The 14,124-nt window shown below is 47.6% G+C and overlaps 1 protein-coding gene across 3 annotated transcripts; it reads right to left on the minus strand.

The window, feature by feature from the left end:
• Window positions 1-2,587: 2,587 nt before the first annotated feature.
• On the minus strand, window positions 2,588-14,124 carry CDC26 (cell division cycle 26). Of its 3 annotated transcripts, XM_075560352.1 has the most exons (5): window positions 13,971-14,124; window positions 10,089-10,187; window positions 7,594-7,673; window positions 6,634-6,751; window positions 2,588-3,023 (listed from the first exon to the last, which is right to left on the minus strand). In XM_075560352.1, exons 4-5 carry the CDS (start codon window positions 6,712-6,714, stop codon window positions 2,847-2,849), a joined length of 258 nt encoding a protein of 85 aa, XP_075416467.1. In that variant the 5' UTR covers window positions 6,715-6,751; window positions 7,594-7,673; window positions 10,089-10,187; window positions 13,971-14,124; the 3' UTR covers window positions 2,588-2,846. The 3 variants fall into 3 exon arrangements, with proteins under 3 accessions (XP_075416467.1, XP_075416466.1, XP_075416468.1); XM_075560351.1 differs by lacking the exon at window positions 7,594-7,673 and having other exon boundaries at window positions 13,971-14,123; XM_075560353.1 differs by lacking the exons at window positions 7,594-7,673; window positions 10,089-10,187 and having other exon boundaries at window positions 13,971-14,121.

Below are 14,124 nucleotides of genomic sequence, written 5' to 3' on the forward strand. Positions count from 1 at the left end.
ACTCACTTTCCACAGCTCCTTCTAGTTCCACATTTGCCTAACCCTGCCGAGACTTTGGCTATTGCTATGCACTGGACATGGATATAAATCAAAAGCCCTAGGATCTGCTAGAGACCTTAACCATGCTTCAAGGAGCAGTTGCCCCACTGAAGTTCTGTATGCTAAGGGCTACCTGGTACCATCCTTACCAGTCAAAAAGGTCTGACTTTTTGGTGCTGCTTGCAGTCTGATGGAGGAACACCTGGCTCCTCACTTTGTCCACAAATGGAATCTTGACTGTGTCCACTGGGGGGCTCGAGATTAAGGTTTCTTCACTACCGGGACAGTGGTATCTGGAATTCCTTTTCAGGTCGCGGTCTGGGGTCTAGCCTCAAGGGGGTAGCAAGGGGTACCCTCTGATGCCCCTTGTTTTTGGTCCTGTCCTCTAGCTGTTGCTTCCAGAAGATACATCTAACAATACCAAGTCTGCATTTCATGTAATGCCTTAATCACTGGGTCTACGATCGATGCTGACTGTTTCAGAGTGTAAGCTCCTGGAGAGCAGTGTTGCTGTAGTAGGACTGTTTTAACAGTGTCATGTACAAAAGAACAAATAAAGATTCTGATTTTGTGAGTCTGTGCAAGTCTGTCTACCTGGAGTGAGCCTAGAATTAGTCTCGTGTAGTCTCCATAGTCTGGTGTCTGGCCTTGGGCTGCTCCTCGGGTCCCCCATGGTGCAGCAGGATGCGGCCTCCAGCATTGAAAAGCAGGGTGACCTCAGGCAAGTTATTTTAATAACCCTTGAGCTTCGGTTTCCACATTTATAGAACAGGCAATAATTGCACTTAATTGAATTGGGCGCAGTAGACCGGGAAGAGGGGGAGGGCTCAAAAAGTTCAGGGAAACGGACTTAAAAGAGAATGAAATTAGTCCACGAATGTTGTGCAGCTCCCTTGTGTGAAGCACCCAGTGCACAATAAGCATCCAAGTGATCCTATTTCCTGACGAGCGGTGCTTTGCCTTTCAGGGAGACGAGAGGCACAATTTTCCGGCTAAGGTTAGTAACTCTTCACCGCCACCTGATGAGCTTCCCATCTTGAGGGAAGCCAGAAACGAGCAGTAGGACTGTGAGTACAGAGTGGATGCCAGTCATTTCAGCAGTGCCCCCAAAGCTGCTCGTAGTGATTATTGCTTCGTTCTTTACAAAATAAGTAGGCCTCGTCTTCCCCTTGACACAAGCTCAGCTCCAGCTGTGGAAAAGCAGGAAAGGTAAAAACTGCAGGAAAGCAGTGGAGCCAGGTTTATAAAAAGGGGTTTAGAAACCACATGGCCTAAGTGAAATCTTTGCTTGTCCACTTAGTGACTAAGCCGGCTGCACTTTTTGCAAAACTAGCTTCCTGGAGATTCAATGAGAGGATCTACATAGAGCACTTAATACTGAGCTGACACAGTAAGTGCCATGTCATCTACAGACCCCCCCCCCCCACACACACACACACACATCCTAGCGAAATCAGTGACAAAGGTGGAAGCAGTCTTGTTTTCCCTTCTCGGCCCTCCTGGCAGGGTGGCTTTTGTAGACATCACGGTTTCTCTATCTGAAATCTGTTAGACTGAGATTCAGAATTCAAGGTCTTGGTCGTCAACACGGAGAGCCCTGGTGTTGGGGCGCTAGGCGGAGGCTAGCAGTATCAAGCCACCAGTGGCTCCTCAGGAGATGAGACTGTCCACTCTGGTACAGTTGCCATCTTGAACTCAGGGAGTTTCACTCAGTGCCCTGGAGTCCCCTGGATGGCGGTGAGGGACATCCAAGTGGGCGAATAAGGGTATGGAATCATGGATAGAACAAGAAGGGAAAAGTCTATCCCCTTTTGTGCTGCCTCTACCACATTTCTACTCTGGGAAGGCTGGGCACGAGAACTGATGAGTTCAAAAGCTCTTGATACCTCAACTAGTGGTTCCCTCTATTTTAATGAGTCAAAATCCTAGGCCCTTAAATTAGGTGGCATAGTGGGTTACACATTGGGCTGCTAACCTCCAAAAGTCAGCAGTTCAGGACCACCAGCTGCTCTGAGAGGGACAGGGTGAGGCTTTAAACTCGTCTCTAAAACCAACAGAGGCAGAATTCTACCCTTTGCTATTGGGTTGCTATGAATCAAGCCCACTTGATGGCACTGAACTATAGATGTCTGAGAATTAAAAACTATTCCCTGGGCTGTTCTCATAGCTGATGGGACAAATTCTCAAGCAAGTTCGGAAATGTAGGAGAAATGGAATGATAGTGACATTGCTAGAAGCATTCCGCCATTACCTGTCCCTCCCAAGTTAAACCCAAACTACTTACAAAGCCATTCTATAAACACCCATGACATGATCAAGTTTACACAAAATCACTCGAATCTCCATAAGGGCAGGGATCCTTGCCAATTGTGTTTCCTGATATTTACCAGGGACCTAGACTAGTCCCCAGCACGCAGACATTCAATAAACATCGACTGACCAAATGGGTTAAAGGGAAGTAGCTCAAAAGTGATCTAAAGATGCTGGATGATCTGACTTGGGGCAACTGCCTCTTTAAATCTGTACCATTATACTCATGAAGGATATCTCAATTAAAAAAATACATTTATTATAAAAAAATCGGACAGATTATAATTTAGGGAGTCAACTTTCCAGACAAACCAGAGTTTGAATTTGGGCTTCAAGTGAAAGTTAAGCATAGTTAAACTCACTCCATCCGAAGCATTCCTCACCGTGAGCAGCAAGCATTTTGTAGACCAAGTACTCAATTCTCTAAATCCTGTTTATACCCCTGCCATCATTTTACTCCGTTCCAGGGCTTTGGCATGCAAACTTCATGCCTACTTCTAAAATTCAAAATTCCCAAACTGAGATGAACGACTGTTGGGCTTTGGCTGAGGTTTATAACCAATTCGGTCATTGATCATTTGTTCTCGGCTTTTGGAGTCAACGTTGAGCCCAATGGCCCCTTCTCCATCACTGCCTCCCACAACTTCAATGTCTTCCTTTTGTTTCTTCCGGGTCTGAAAGTATAAACAGATGAGGATGAAGGCGGGATTTTTTGAATTAGCACCGACCTACTAGGCATAGGTTAAGAAAGGCTTAGAATCTACAGAGCAAGAACTTCGAAGTACTTGGTTCAAGGAGTCAAATTCAAGCAAGCAGACAAGCCCTACCCTCCCTGATGCCCAGTCACACAGGGCACTACAGTTATAGTAACGATTGTTTAGCTCTTTGTGTGGTCATTTAGAAATGGAACTTTCTCCCATATCATACCTACCATTCCCTGCCAGTGACGACGATAGGCTAACGATAAGACAGCATTCCCTATATGAGTGAGTGGTTGTTGTGTCTAGAGTGGCCGACAAGTCACCGGAAGCACTGGATTACTGCTCTTCTTTCCCACACAGTGCTGAGCTGTGAGTGCTCCAAGGCCAACATCAAAGGATTCCGGTGGGATAAGCAGCATGACCTTCCTAAATTGGAGGGTAACTACACTAACAATAAATAATTTTGCAAAATTTCTACCCAAACAACTTTGTGAACTTCCATTTATGGAAAGCTCTCTTTTATACATGAATTTCTGTGAATTTGTTTCTCTAAAGTTCCCAGAGTAACACACGCCCATTGCTGCACTAACCCTTCCTTCAGTGGTGTCTTTAGGCATTTTTACTTCAATGAGCTCCACGTTTTCCTCTACCCACAACGTTGCCGGTTTAGGACACTTGACTTCACTATCATTGTACAACATCCAACTGGGTCGAAACCATTTAAAAGGCTTGCCTTGTTAACTGCTGACTGTTAGTATCTGGAGTCGTGATAGATAAAAAACTCAATGCCATCAAGTCGCTTCCAACTCAGAGTGAACCTCTAGGACAGGGGAGGACTAACTGTCTCTGCGGGTTTCTGAGACTGTCGCTCTTTATGAGAGTAGAAAGCTCCTTCTCCCTCAGAGTTGCTTGTGGTTTCAAACTGTTGACCTAGTGGTTATCAGCCCAACCTGTAACCACTACACTGCCCAGGCACCTTAGAGAGAGTTGTAGTAGTATATTCAGATGAGTTTCACTCATAAAATACCAGTTTTTATCTGGTTTCATTTTAGTCCCAGGCAAGCCTGTCTTTTCCTCTGAAGTTCCTCTGTAACAGGTCAAACCCACTGGATAATTGGATTTCGTGAAAGATTGACTCGATGGTGAGCTGGCGCTGCAGAGTCAAAGTTCAATATACTAGCATTTTATGAGGCTCCTTACAACTGACGTTCAAACCAAACATACAAAATTCATCCTTAAAGAGAAAGGGGAAAACAACAACAAAGATACATGACTTGAGTCTGCTGGGGTGAGTCAGGGGAGGAGAGAGACAGGGTATCTTAATAAGAAGCACATACAATGTAAAGTAAAGCCATGTGTCTGTGGATGCATGTAAGCTAGTGTCCTCTGCCAAATGATAGGAAAGGTCCCCAAGGGCAGCAAGTGACAGCAGTCTTGTCCTGAGCCACTCCTGTGCACAACCGATACAGAGGCGGACACACGAGTTCTTGCCTTCCAGGAGCTCGTTCCACTGGGGGAAACAAGACACAGGCCGCTACAACCAGTGCTGAGAGGACCTATGTGTCCTGCATGCATGCGTGCGTGTGCGTGCATGTGTGTGTGTCGGGGTTGGGGTGGGGATGCGTGTTGATGAGGCCAAACCTAGTCCAGCTAGGGGCCAGGGGGCATGGAAGACTTCTGGAAGCAGTTGAGTTTCAAAAACAAATAGGAGTTCACACACACACCGCAGACTAATTAACCATTTGTGATCCAAAGGGCAGCATTTCCCCAAGGACAAAGTTCAGAAAGGCTAGGAAAGGAGACACACGGGCAGGAAGGGGGAACACACGCTCGTTACACTGTGGGGATGGCAGTCCAGGAGGAAACCAAATGCGCGTGAACGGTTCGACGGACGCCAGATCTGCTCTGCCCACCGTCACCTAACTCACGCTCAAAGGGAAAACAGACGCGCGTCACAGAGGCTGCCAGTGGGAGAGGAGCGGGGCCACTTCCCAAAAGGCCTCCGATGTCACGCTAAAAGACCACTTAGGAGTCTAAGCCCATGAACAGGCATCTAACACTGTCACGGTTAGCCACGCCTCGACATGTATACTGAGCTCCTATGCTAGATGCAAGGAGGCTAGTGGAGGAAAAGACAGAGGGTCCCTGCAATCTAAGTGTTACCTATAAATGATCTTACAATAACCAGATAGGTCACTGAAAAGCATAGTAGCGATGAACTGAAAGAATAAGGTGCTTTGTGGGAGCCGACTAGAGCTGCTATGGTTAGAACTGACTCGTGGCAGTGAGTCTGGTTTGTGGGGTTTTCTGCAGTGGGATGGAGGCAGGATGGGTTAAGAAGGGCACACTAACTGGGAAAGGGTCCACAGAGGCTCTCGACCCAAGATGGCATTTACAGGAAGGCATGAGGAAACAGTCTGTACAAAAGCCACCAAGTGACAGAGCCCGCGTGTGCTAGAGATGAAAGGAAGTCAGTGTGCCTGGGGAACAGAGAGCAAGGCAGAAGCAGGACTGGAAGTGAAAGAGGGAGGGGCTAGCAGAATATGCAAAGTCTTACAGACTCGGAGAAGGAATTTAGATTTTATTTGAAGTGCAGGAACCCACCGACTGGTTTGAAGCACGGGGAATGCCACCATCTAAAAGACTTTAAAGATAACTATGATGGGTCGAAGAGAAAAAATAGAAGCAGAAGACAATTTAAGAGACTGAAATTATACAAGGAGAGATAGGCTACCCGACCTGGGTTTTGGATGTGGAGGTAAAACAGTCCGAGTGGATCTTAAACATATTTTGCAGGCAGAATCAAAGGGGTGAGGGAAAGAGTGGGCTTACAAGGGACTCCCAGGTTTCTAAATAGATGGTGGCCCTGTCTATGGAGATAGGGAACTCTGAGGGAGAAACTGGTGTGACGGAGAATCAGGAGTTTGTTTTTAGACGTGATAAGCAGGGACTGAGAAACGGCCCCCAAACAGCTAAAGTCCTAATCCTTGGGAGCTTATATGAGAAAAAAGGTCTTAGCAGATGTGACTAAGCATCTTGCAACAAGGAGATTATCCTGGACTATCTGTCTTGGCAGATGTGACTAAGCATCTTGCAACGGAGATTATCCTGGACTATCTGGGTGGCACTATATACAATCCTGTGTAACCTTTAAGGAGACAGAGGGAGATACCAGAGACAGAAGAGGAGGCAGTGTCACCCTAGAAGCAGAGATGGGAGTGCTGAGGCCCTAAGTCCAGGGTGACGGCAGCCACCACATGCTGAGTACGCCAAGGAACATCTCCTGTCCTAGAGCTTCCTGAGGGAGCCTGGCCCTTCCGGCAGAGCTTGAGTCTGCCCGAGTCAAGTGGATGTCAGTCATCTTACTTCTAGAACTGTGAGAGAATAAATTCCTGCTGTTTTAAGCTACCGAGTCTGTGGTAATTTGTTACGGCGGCCACAGGAAATGAAGATGCTACGTTTAAGAAGCCTGCAGAACAAGCAAATGCGGTTTCAAATAGGCTGCTTGTACGGGCGCCGGAGGCGTTCCGAGGGAGAGTTACTGTGTTAGCTGTCCCTGAGGGTCTACAGGCGGCACTCGTACCTCCAGGTCCTTCCTCATGCTCTCAAACTCCTCGATGTCATCAAGCTTCAGCTCCAGTCGGGTTGGCTTTCGTCGCAGCATCACGAAATCAGCGAGCGCCAAGGGCTGGACCTGCGAACTGTTACAAACAACAGAAAGGAAAACACGAGCGCATGAATCTTGCCTACAAACATGGAGGCCAAAGTGGATGAGTCTGGGTTAATGAATTCATTAAACTCGTTTGGTTTCACACAGAAGCTTCTAAGACTCTCAGCAGATGCTTATTACAGCTGTGCTACATGATGGAGACCCACAACTCGAATCCCAGAAACTCTCGCTTCAGGAACCTGAAACAGCAATGTCCTTTACATGAAACCCAGGACAGAGAGAGTAACTAGACGAACAGCTTCCGAGGACCGTGGCAGGGGGCGTTCTTGGGGGAGTAGGGAGCCAACAATACTGAGCACAAGCATGAAGAAAGTGCTCTAAAGGGGACTGTGGTCACGACTGCACCACTTGTTTGAATGGAGTCCAACCATGGGGTTGCGTGGTGTGTGGACGCTACGTCCATAAGACTGTTACAGAAGCAGAACTTACAAGAACAAGCTACCTATAAGTGGCCATCTAGCTCAGAAGCAACAAAGCCCACATGGAAGAACACATCAGCCTGTGTGATCACAAGGTTCCGAAGGGATCAGTTATCAGCCATCAAAGAACAAAAAATCATATCATTGGGTACACGCCTCCATGAAACGATCGCCGAGGACAAATGGGTGCATAAGCAAATGTGGCGAAGAAAGCTGATGGTGCCCGGCTATCAAAAGAGATAGCGTCCTGGGTCTTAAAGGCTTGAAGGTAAACAAGCGGCCATCTAGCTCAGAAGCAACAAAGCGCACATGGAAGAAGCACACCAGCCTGTGCAATCACGAGGTGTCGAAGGGATCAGGTATAAGGCATCATCATCAGAAAAAAAAATCTTACCATAGTGAATGAGGGGGGAAGTGCAGAGTGGAGACTCAAAGCCCATTTGTCAGCCACTGGAGATCCCCTTGCAGAGGGGTCTAGAGGAGGAGATGAGTCAGTCAGGGTGTGATGTAGCACCGATGAAGAATACAGCTTTCCTCCAGTTCCTAAATGTTTCTTCCCCCCCAACTATCATGATCCGAATTCTACCTTGCAAGTCTGGATAGAGCAGAGGATGTACACTGGTGCAGATAGGAGCTGGAGGCACAGGGAATCCAGGGCGGATGATACCTTCAGGACCAGAGGTGTGAGTGGCGATACTGGGAGGGTAGAGGGTGAGTGGGTTGGAAAGAGGAAACCAACTACAAGGATCTACATGTGACCTCCTCCCTGGGAGATGGACAACAGAAAAGGGGGTGAAGGGAGACGTCAGACAGGGCAAGATATGACAAAATAGTAATTTATAAATTATCAAGGACTCATGAGGGAGAGGGAAGTGGGGAGAGGGGGGGGAAAAAAGAGGACCTGATGCCAGGGCCTTGGGTGGAGAGCAAATGCTTTGAAAATGATGAGGGAAAAGAATGTACAGATGTGCTTTACACAACTGATGTATATATGGATTGTGATAAGAGTTGTATGAGCCCCTAATAAAATGTGTTTTTTTTTAAAGAGAGAGACCATTAGTATGATGCTCACCTTCCAGACACAACCACTGAAGACAAAGCGGGTGCATAAGCAAATGTGGCGAAGAAAGCTGATGGTGTCCAGCTATCAAAAGAGAGTGTCTGTGGTCTTAAAGGCTTGAAGGTAAACAAGCGGCCATCTAGCTCAGAAGCAACAAAGCCCACATGGAAGAAGCACACCAGCCTGTGTGATCACGAGGTGTCGAAGGGATCAGGTATAAGACATCATCAGAACAAAAAATCTTCCTGTATGGTCGCATCAATGCCAGGCCAGCTTCTAGCAGCAAGTGGCCTTGGATCTCCCCCACCCGTGCGGAGCTGACCATAACTGGCTGAAACAACTAGCAGCAAGTGGCCTTGGATCTCCCACACACACCTGCGGAGCTGACCAGAGCTGGCTGAAACAACTAGCATCAAGTGGCCTTGGATCTCCCACACACACCTGCGGAGCTGACCAGAGCTGGCTGTGTCACCTGTCTGCAGCTTTGCAAGTTTTTTTCCTTCTTTTACTCATGGCCCGTTTTGTGCACGGCCCGTTTGGCTCAGTGCCTGCTTTGCTCTGGACCCTCCACTCTGCACCCAGCATGGCCCATTTGGCTCAGTGCCCACTTTGTTCTCAGCCCACTACTCTGCATCTGGCACCGGCAGGGCCCCTTTGGCTCAGTGCCTGCTTTGTTCTTGCCCACCACTCTGTACCCTGCACGAATACGCCCAGAACCAGGAAGACACCTTACATTCCAGAAAACCAGACATATCGGTCCATATATAAGCATCACTCCTGTAGCCTGCAGTGCGACTCCTCCAGCCCAGACACTATGGACCGTGGGACTGTGCCCAGGCTGGGTTTTTCTCCCCAATAAAACCTTTTTGCTCTAATTCGACTGATTTGGTCTCTAGTGCCTCTTGACTGCCTTATACTTCCATAGTGAATGAGGGGAGAGTATGGAGAGGAGACCCAAAGCCAATTTGTACACCACTGGACATCCCCTTACTGAGGGAGGAGATGAGCCAGTCAGATGTGATGTAGCAACAATGAAAAATACAACTTTCCTCTAGTTCCTAAATGCTTCCTCCCTCCCGCCCCCACTTTCATGATCCCAATTGTACCTTGAAAGTCTGGCTAGATCAGAGGATGTACACTGGTACAGATAGGAACTGGAAACACAGGGAATCCAGGGCACCTGATTCCCCTCAGGACCAGTGGTGTGAGTGGTGATACAGGGAGGGTAGGAGGGTGGGTTGGAAAGGGGAAACTGACTACAAGGATCTACATATGACCTCCTCCCTGGGGGACGGACAACAGAAAAGTGGGTGAAGGGAGACATCGGATAGGGCAAGATATGACAAAATAATAATTTATAAATTATCAAGGGTTCATGAGGGAGAGGGGAGTGGGGAGGGAGGGGAAAAAATGAGGACCTGATGCCAAGGGCTTGGGTGGAGAGCAAATGTTTTGAAAATGATAAGGGAAATGAATGTACAAATGTGCTTTACACAATTGATGTATGTATGGATTGTGATAGGAGTTGTATGAGCCCCTAATAAAACGATTTTTAAAAAAGGAAAAAAAAATTAAGACAGATATTGCTAAAAAAAAAAAAAAGAAAGAAATCATTAGAGGAACCATTATATCAATTCCCTGCTCCAGTCACATTCAAAGAAATATTCTAGATGAGAAAACAGCATTAAAATAGCACATCTTAATTTAGTGTCCTTAGTGGGAGTGAAAGGCCATTCAATGTAATCCACTGGGCAGGAAAACTGTCAGATTCCTGGTCAATCCCAAAAGCTAAATTTTGCTAAATCTTGTGACAACTCTGTGGAACTCACCAGTTCACAGAGGTGTTTGTTTTTCCTCAGGGTCTAAATGGCTAAGTCATTTATTCAGCAAACACTGTGAGCTCCTGCTATAGAACTGAAAGGCACCGCCTGTGGGGAAAAGACAAGAGAAGAGGAAATTAGGGTGCAGAACAGCCAGCATTCTGATGGGGCTCAGGGAACGCAAGGCTTCTTCTCATAGGCACACAATCCAGTCTGGGGTGGAGGCAGGGTGAGCCCAGGCATTGAGAAGGCTCCCTAGAAGAGATGAGGTCAGTTCTGGAGGGCAGAGAGGGGCTTTGAGGAAAGCCATTTCCGACAGAGGATACAGTGCAGGGGAGATCAAGAGAGCACCCACCATCTAAACACTCAAGGTTATACTGTGTAAACAAACAAAGAGCCCACAACTGAGTTCCACATCTGTTGACAGACTCCATAGCATCCAGCAGACGACCTGTAGCAAACAAGAAACCCTACGGCAGACTCGCATCCACCCTACAGGGTAGCTCAGAACTGCTCCCTAGAGTTCTAAGACTAAATCTTTATGGGAGCAGAGCCTCGTTTCTCTCCTGTGGAGTAACCAGTGTGCTTGAAAGGCTGACCTTGAGGTTAGCAACCCACTGTGCTACCAGGGTTCCTTGAATCTGTGTCAAGTATTCAGTAACTGTTTGCTGGATAAAATGAGAAGCCCAAGCAGAGAACGTGAGATGAACTCTTGAGGTCTGCGCTTCGATTTCCCCCTCCCATCCTTCTGGAAATCTTAATCTTCACAGAAATCCCGTGAAGCGGGCAAGTGTCCCCGTTTTTCAGAGAAAGAAGTTGAAGCAAGCTGTTTGACTTGTTTTATAATGTCAGCCTCCTATAATCATCGTACAAATGCCACAGGCTGAGCAGAAAGGGACAGGGACTCATCAAAACCCTTTCAAAGTGCAGATACAACCTTTTATTTGTAGCTACGAACTCAGACTGATGCAAACCTTCAGTACACGTTTTCTCTGCCTGTGCAGCTTGGAGCTGATATTACCAACACAAAGCACTGGCCCATTACCTTTCAAATTGCATTCTACTAAACCAGGGATATTCTTCAGCCAGACTGGATGTAAACACAGCAAAAGAAATCAAAGCGCCAAAGGAAGCGTGAGGCAGGAGGAAGGAAGGGCACCGTTTTCTCAACGTCTCTGCAAACTGTAAACACTCAGCACAGGAAATTAGATTTAAGAAACCTGTCTTGGAAGAAGTACAGCTCCTTAGAAGCGAGGACGGTGTGGGCTACATCATGAAGGACATCATGCTTGGTAGTTGGCAAATGGGAATGACATAGTGGCGGCAACCATGGTTCAAACGTAGCAACAATGGTGATGGTGTGGGACCGCCGTGTGTGGGGCTGTGGAAGTGGCGGCCACTGGTCCTTGCGGGCAACCCCTGGCTTGATGGGTGTCCAGTGGAAAGGGACCCAGAATCACCATGTATTTAGTACTTTGATGTCTTCCCTGTATTGATATGACAGGTTTTGATCTGTTAGGCAGGGATCTGCACTTGGAAGAACTGATCCAGAAGGTTCTCCCTGGCACAAATCCCCACACTTGGGGTCAGCAGCGAGCTGGCACCGCGCAGGGCAACAACTCCTGGGGTGGCTCTGGGGGTCCGGTACTAGCTCAGACCCAGTGTCTGGATGCTGTGCCTCTGGGAAAAGGGTTGGTGTTATCAATGCACTCGCCTGATACACTGGACGGGTGACTGACAATAGTTGTTTGTTTTTTTTTTGTTTCCATGGGTTTTTGTTTTCCTGCTTTCTGTTTGCTTTCGTTTTTTGTTTGTTTGCTGGTTGATTTGTTGCTGTTGTTGGTATAGTTAGTCTTATGGGGTTTTTTGTCATAATATGACCACCAAAGTAAACCTGAGTCATGCCTATCCCAGGGACAAACAGATGGATTCTGAGTCCCAATGTAGTCCAGCCCCAATCCAGAAACAGTAAGTTCTGGTAACATGGCCCTGCTCGATATTCACCTTCATGAAACGATCACTGAAGATAAGGGTGCTACAGCAAGTGTGGTGAAGAAAGCAGATGGTGCCCGGCTATCAATCAGAATAGTGTCTAGGGTCTTAAAAGCTTGTATTCAAACAAGCAGCCATCTGAATGAGGAGTCAACTAAGTCCACACGGAAGAAGCACACCAGCTTGTGTGACCCAAAGATGACAACAACAAAATCCAAATATGACGAAGGGAAAAGTATCAGAGCTTAAATTGTGAACCCCAAATTTGTAAAAGGCCATGGAGAGCAGTGGGAGCCCAAAACCCATCTGCAGAGTGTCTAGTCAGATTAAGCCTCTGGCAGCTCCCTCTAGCTACAGGCAAGCGTCTCAAACAACTTTACCCTAACAGCATTGTAAACTTGATACTTGATCAGGTGACCTCCCTCTAGACCAGTGGGTCTCAACCTTCCTAAGTGGCGACCCTTTCATACAGTTCCTCATGTTGTGGTGACCCCTAACCACAAAATTATTTTCGTTGCTACTTCATAACTGTAATTTTGCTACTGTTATGAATCATAATCTGAGAGGTAAATATCTGATAGGCAGGATATATTTTCATTGTTACAAACTGAACATAAACATAAAGCATAATGATTAATCACAAAACAACATGTATTTATATATTATGAAACATTTATGTGTTTTCCGATGGTCTTAGGTGACCCTTGTGAAAGGGTCATTTGAACCCCCAAAGGGGTCGAGACCCACAGGTCGAGAACCACTGCTCTAGACTCAACCTAAATTTTTTTCTAGCTTCAAGTATTTCTTGCTTGTTCCATGACAAAAATGTCTTCCCTGGTTTTAAAAAAAATCAATGGTGGTCTTTTCTTTCTTACTCATTATTTGTATTTTTATCTTTATATTAATATTAGTTTATCCTTACCATTTAAGAAAGAACTGCATGTGTTGGGTAGTATTTAGCAGACACACAGACAGACACATGGATATCTCCAAGTGACCCACAGATGTTGAAAGGAGACGAGGAACTGACAGAAAGTCTTCCTCTGGGGCTGGAGCCTTCCATGGGCCTTCGTGCCTCTTAGAGAGCCCTGGAAACACCAGCCGTTGGGCAGGAGGGAGATGAGGCCTTCTACTCTTGTAAAGAGGGCCAGTGAGGTCAATCCAGAGACATCGTAAACGGATTCATAGTTCCTTACGGGTGTGGCAGGGGAGCTTGGGGAAAATGGGGAGCTGATAACGATGCGTACAAGAATGAAGATGTTTTAAATCTGATTGTGGGGATGATTGTACAAGTCTTCTTGAGGTGAACTAGCAGATTGTAGGATATGCGAATTATATGCCAATAAAACGGTTAAATATTATCTATACCTATCTCTATAGAGATAGATCTATTTAAGCACAGTTCTACTCAGACACACACTGGGTAGCCAGAGGTCAGCGTGGCCTCCACATCCGGGGAGATCAGAGCTTTGAGGCTCCCCCGCCCCCATTTGGGGGAACCCTTGTTTGGCGTCGTCTCGGACGCTCCGCCCGCCGCGGGAAGCAGGGCTGTCCGGGCGTCCGGTTTATCCACGGCCTTCCTAGCCGTCATCTCTGAATCTGAGGAAGACCGGGCTGAGGACTAGCACCCCCGTCCAGCCACGGGGCCTCCGCCACGTCTTCATTTTACTTCAAGCGGCCCCAATCCACTAACTCGGATCGATCCCGCAGGCTTCCCGACAGCAGGAACAAGTCTCTTTCCGAGCCGGGCGGCAGTCGTGGGGCCAGGGCGAGTTTCCGAGGACAAGAGGCCCCCCCACCCCGGCCCCCGCCGCTCCGGGGACAACGGAAACCCCCGGGAGGCCCGGGAGCGACTGAAGGCCCCAAACCCCCCGTCAGCTCCGGAGGCCACACACCTACCTCCTTGGAAAGCCCGTTCAGCTCAGCCCCTTCCCGGAACCTCGGCGTCCACCACAAGTCCACGGCTACACCGAGTGGACTACACTTCCCAGACTTCCCGGAGCCTCTCACCCCGCAGACGCCTGTTTCCGAGGCGACGCAGCCCAAGCCTCCC

The sequence above is a fragment of the Tenrec ecaudatus genome, chromosome 10 (assembly GCF_050624435.1).
Source record: "Tenrec ecaudatus isolate mTenEca1 chromosome 10, mTenEca1.hap1, whole genome shotgun sequence".
NCBI classification, from domain to species: Eukaryota; Metazoa; Chordata; class Mammalia; order Afrosoricida; family Tenrecidae; genus Tenrec; species Tenrec ecaudatus.

Excerpts from the sequence above, each read along its gene's own strand:
- CDC26 (XM_075560352.1), bottom strand. The coding sequence starts at position 6,714 with ATGCTGCGACGAAAGCCAACCCGACTGGAGCTGAAGCTTGATGACATC. Across the intron at positions 3,024-6,633 it reads GCATGAGGAAGGACCTGGAG|ACCCGGAAGAAACAAAAGGA; the intron begins GTACGAGTGCCG and ends TTATACTTTCAG.